At 39.6% G+C, this 5,526-nt stretch overlaps 1 protein-coding gene across 1 annotated transcript; it reads left to right on the forward strand.

The window, feature by feature from the left end:
• Positions 1-1,506: 1,506 nt before the first annotated feature.
• On the forward strand, positions 1,507-5,008 carry LOC307126434 (uncharacterized protein). The gene is made up of 3 exons (XM_079816938.1): positions 1,507-1,706; positions 1,837-1,916; positions 4,017-5,008. Exons 2-3 carry the CDS (start codon positions 1,864-1,866, stop codon positions 4,975-4,977), a joined length of 1,014 nt encoding a protein of 337 aa, XP_079673064.1. The 5' UTR covers positions 1,507-1,706; positions 1,837-1,863; the 3' UTR covers positions 4,978-5,008.
• Positions 5,009-5,526: the final 518 nt, after the last annotated feature.

Raw genomic sequence — 5,526 nt, forward strand, 5'->3', positions numbered from 1 at the left:
CCGTGACTGTTTTTATTAATACCAGTCTCATGTAATTGTTTTCCAGCTGCCTGTAAGACGTATTATGAATCGTCACGCCGGAGCTTCAGATACAAACAACCTGAACTTACATAGCAGGCGGAAACTGCGAAGTTTAGCTCGGAGTCGATCAAGAAGAAAAAGGGTAAGATTTATTATATTAGATCCGTTTTTTGTCAATGTGAGTATTTTTCAGGTTACTTATTGTCTTTATGGATTGTATTACAGTTGCTGGAAGCGAGACAAAGTGTGCTGGGTGAGGATGAGATGGACTGGAAGTGCGCGACCATTGAACTCATATCTGATGAGGGAGGCATTGTTGACGGGGTGTCTGGATGGATGCTGCACTGTACATAGTTGTGTGTTTGACAATAAAGCTCTTTCTTTGAATAAACAGCTGTGTGTTTATAAGCTCTTTCTTTGAATAAACGGCACGGTCCGGGCAAATTTTCCCATATATTCCTTGATGGTATGAATAGAGTAGTTCATAGCACAATAACATTACTAAAAACATAAATTATTACAACATAAATTATATATTTATTATTATTATAGGGGTTTACATTTATAATGAGCCAGGGGGACCAATAATGATTGGTTTGCAGTGATCTGCCAACCAATCACAAGGGATTTTTCTTGTTTAAATGTAGTGGCTTCAGCCAATAGTGAGTGAGTAAATTCAAGTCTGGCCGTTGACTCTGTGGTTTCGCTGCTATTCATATGCTAAATAGAGGCGTCGCACCTCCGCGCGGTCTCTCAGCGGGGGCTCTCCACCTACGTCATGGTTCGTTTACGACAATTTGTGGCAAAGACGAACGCGACGTTCGCTGCCTCTAAATTGTCGAAAACTGCCGAAAATTAGGGAGATTTCCGGGAGTCTACAGGCGTTTACGGGGTCGAAAATCCCACTTTTCATGCAGTGCATGTTCATTTGGTTGACCATGTCCCTCATTCACGGTAAAAACGACCAGTATACGTTTAGTGCAACGTTACTACAATGTTTTCACTAACAGCAATCAGTGGTGTAGTATAGTTTGTTTTTCCAGGTATGCTGAACATCCCAGGTGAAAGGTGAAACGCATAAGATAGGTATATAAATTTATGTAAACCTGCTAAGTCTAAGTAGGTATACTGCAATCTTGGTACTTTTTAAGTGGGGATTCTGAGTGTACCTGCAAATCAAATAGACTGCTCCACTGACCACATTAAAATAAATAAATTACTAACAGTGCTTACAAGAAAAAAAGTTAACGTTTTTTTTACTAGCTATTTTAACTAAAAGTGTACAAACATAAATAGTAGCTTACTTGAGTAGTCCATATACATTTATTACATCAGTTATACTACTTTATTTATATATATATATATACATATATATATATATATATATATATATATATATATATATATATATATATATATATATATATATATATATATATATATATATTTTTTTTTTTTTTTTTTTTTTTTAAACATCTTGTTACAGGTGGGGCTGAAGGACTCAATCCCTGTTGAGCTGGCTCATCACAGCTGTACATGTGTAGCTGGACCAGTGCTCTGTAACCATTGTGTGGCTCTACTTTTCCAGTCTGCACATTATTCTCAGCTAGACATTCCAGTTGTTCCACCAGTGCTGAGCTGTACGGAGAGTGAACAACAGTGGCACAAGCCAAGAACCCTGGAAGGTCTTGGAATAATGTAACAATAATTTCAATACTACATCTACACACACCCACACACACACACACACACACACACACACACACACACACACACACACACCCACACATCACTGCTTATTGCCTATATACGCAGGGTGTTAAACCAGGCCCTGTCGAGAAGATGGCTGTGATGTCTGCAAAACCAAAGCAGAGGACCATGGCCGAGGGAGTAAGGTGAGAACTTGGCTTGTATTTAGTATCTATTATTTAACCCCTTCAGACCAGAATTATGTTTAAAGTTTCTGAAAAATATAAAAGTACATTTTCCCAGCTCATGTGGCTTCTATAAATGATAAAAATGTTTGGCTTTAATTGTAAAAAAATTTTGTCCATTTCAATGGATGTCAGGCCAAAACAGGTATACGTCACAAAAAAGTACCAACATAAAATTAAATAATAAACATACAAAATTGTTGGTATATACTTAAAGCTTTTTCTCAAGGTCAAAAACTTTTCAACAGTGTACCATTTCAACTTTAATTTTGAGGTTTTTGTTTTACAGATTGCACATTGTTTGTAGCAAACTAAATAATTTAGAATCAATTAATATGGTCATGTTAGAGTCATTTTCTTTGTGCATCTTTCTTTTTTTAGATCAAAAACTTATTGGTCAGAACAACATTACAACATTTCAACTTTAATGGAATTATATTTTAACATATAGGCTGTAGTAGTAATGGCTAATGTCAACTGTCTAGTTACCGACATTCTTTAAAATATCTAATATAAAAGGGGTGGTAAACCACGATTTCACTATTCTAACTTTAGCTAGCGTGTAATGTTGCTGCTTGAGCATAAACAACATCTGCAAAGTTACAACGTTCAAAGTTTAAAGCAAAGGGAGATATTTGCTTTTAAAGAAATCAGTTTCTAAGAACTACAGCAAACGGCCAGTAGGCGACTACACACATTCCTCCAGGGCTTGCTGACATCACCAGGCCCAATATTTACATAAACCCCTCCTCCAAGAATATTAACTAAGGGGGGGTGAGGCCATTTTGTATCGCGGCGCTGTTGTGGTATAGTAAGGCTGGAGTGTTGTTGCCGCGATAACGAGGAAACGCTGTTATTTTCATCCGGATTGCAGGTCTGGGGTACTTGCTCTGTTCAGCCTTCCTTGGGACGGGGGTGCGTTGCAGAGTGTTTAACATACAGCATGTTATATGCACGTGTGTTTGAGTCAGCAGGGAATCAGGCGCGCAGGGCTCCTGCAGCACAACAGAGGAAAACATCCACCGTCTTCGCGATTTCAATGCCAGATTTGCACAACGTCAGCTGCGTGAAAAAACACTGCCGGTGCGTGGATGCACGACGCGCGCGCTGCACATTTCATGGAGGAAAACACAAACTTCCACAAACTTCGCGAGTTCAATACAGGATATGCACAACGGCTTGTCCTGAAAGCTGGATTTACAAACAGAAGCTGTTTACGGGCCACAACCTGTAAGTCTGATTTATTTTTCATCGATGTGTTTTCCTGTAATAGGTTGTAGCAAGGAAGTAAACAGATGACAACGCTGTTCTGCAAACCAGTCTGTTAAATGCTCATTCATACTTAACGTTATCCGACGAACACCTAACGTTACAAACACTAACGTTAAAATCTCAACAGCGAACCTGACATTAGTGTAAATGATTCTTTGATTAGAGCTTTTATGTATTGTTTATCTACAGGCATGCTAAACATGGTTCTGTGTGTGATTTGGCTAACTTACTAGTTAAAGCCAGTGCTTAGTGTTCGTTTTGGGTTAGTTCTTGCGACAGATATTTGGCTATAATCGTTCTAAAAATACAAAAGTTAAAGTGCCATTCAGTAGCGATCACTATAGATCCGCAGTCTTTACTCTTGAGGACTGAACAGCTTCTGCTCGATCATCTTCACTCAAATGTTCTGGGTCTGATTGGGGCTCATATGGTTTTATTGATGCTGTTGTTTCACTGACCAAAGCACAGCCTCCGGTAAGGGGCGTGACGTTTCCGACAAACGTACACTAGGCGGTTAGCGAATCACAACACACTGGGCCAGCTAACCAATCAGAGCCCACTGCGTATTTTTGAGGGACTGGCTTCATACAACCCGGAAAGCATCAGACCGTTTTACAAGGAGGGACAGAGCAGTGTAGAATAAAGGTCAAATATATGAAAAATAAGGCAATTTTTTTTTAAACGAAGCATGAACACATGTTACAGTGCACCCCACAAACACAGTCAAGTCTTCAAAAGAATGTGTTTTACCACCCCTTTAATTCATGTTTCTCAATTTGTTTCAAATAGGTCCACACTGTACAAAGCCATCAGTGGAGAGTTGCTGGATCTGTCTGTTCTCAGAGTGTCAGAGATCTACAAAGAGTTCACCCCTGTTTCTGCACCAACCATTTGTACATTGGGTATCACCTGTGAGGTGCCACTAGTGGACTCTGCACTCGGTTTGGTACAAGCAGGCAGCCCCCTGTCATACCAACAACCCAAGGCAAGAAGTCGCCCTGTTGCTCACCATGATGCTCCACCATGCCCAGATTTGCCATTGGCTGGCTGCAGACTGGAGACATCATGCTGTATGTTTGTTTTCACTGAGCATCAACAACTGCACTTCAAGTCACTTGAGGTTACCTGGGAGATGGCTAATAAAATAGAGGATGCAACTAAGAGTCAAAGTTCATCAGCGGACTGGCATAGACTGAGAAAACCCAGACTCACTTCCTCACATTTTGGGGAAATATGCCATGCTAAACCATGCACCTTAGATAAGATGGCAGACCAGCTGCTCAAAGGGGTCCGTCAGACAGCAGCAATGAAAAGGGGTCTCGAAATGGAAGCTGATGCCATCGAAGAGTACTGCAAGCTCAAGAGGGTGAACTACTACCCTTGTGGCTTCATTATACACCCCGACACTCCATGGCTAGGTACGTCCCCAGATGGGGTTGTCTTTGACCCAACAGAAAGTACTGAATTCGGCCTTGTGGAAATAAAATGTCCAAATGTTAAGAGCTATGTGGATTATCCACATCTGAAAATGAAAGACGGCAACCTGGAATTGAAGCAGGGTCATGGCTACTACTGGCAGGTGCAGGGTCAGCTGCTCCTAACAGGGATGGAGTGGTGCGATTTTGTGGTGTTTGCGGAGGAAGACACCCTGATTCAAAGAATATACCGGGACAGTAGTGTGATGCAGAAAATAAGAGAGAAAGCAGACTTCTTTTTTTTCTACACATACCTACACAAATATTTGCTGTAATAAAATGAATTATCAGTAAACAAAAACTTCTAAGAACTGTCGTGTTCTTGTTGATATTTAATTATAATGTGAAGCCTTCAAGTGGGTTATTTTAAGTTAATTTAAATTTGTCAAGTTACTAATAAGAAAATGTGCTAAACCGAGTTGTAACACTTAGGATTGACCACTGGACTTAAAGTGTACACAGCAAAGGTGAACCCATACCAATGTATTGCTAGATGTTAAACTAATATTCAATGAGTCAGGCAGGAGGGGAAATTAAACAACAAAAAGGAGACCAAGTTAATATAGATTTCAAATAAATAATTTATTAGTTAAAAAAAGGCAGTAAATGTAAGCAAAAACTAAATTGTGGTGTGAATCAGTATGTTGTTTGTAAAAAAAGAAATAAATAAATTTAAAAAAAAAAGGAAAATGAGGAAGAGGAGCAGCCAGCCATGAAGCAAACAGTCAGATTTCTACCTGGCTCTTGTGTTCTCTCCAGTCTTTGACCAGAGGTCCATTTTGGTAGTTGCACAAGATACAAGATACAGTGAAAAGTTGGCTAAT

The sequence above is a fragment of the Gobio gobio genome, assembly GCF_949357685.1.
Source record: "Gobio gobio genome assembly, chromosome: 5".
Classification (NCBI taxonomy): Eukaryota; Metazoa; Chordata; class Actinopteri; order Cypriniformes; family Gobionidae; genus Gobio; species Gobio gobio.

Excerpts from the sequence above, each read along its gene's own strand:
- LOC307126434 (XM_079816938.1), top strand. The coding sequence starts at position 1,864 with ATGGCTGTGATGTCTGCAAAACCAAAGCAGAGGACCATGGCCGAGGGA. Across the intron at positions 1,917-4,016 it reads ACCATGGCCGAGGGAGTAAG|GTCCACACTGTACAAAGCCA; the intron begins GTGAGAACTTGG and ends TGTTTCAAATAG.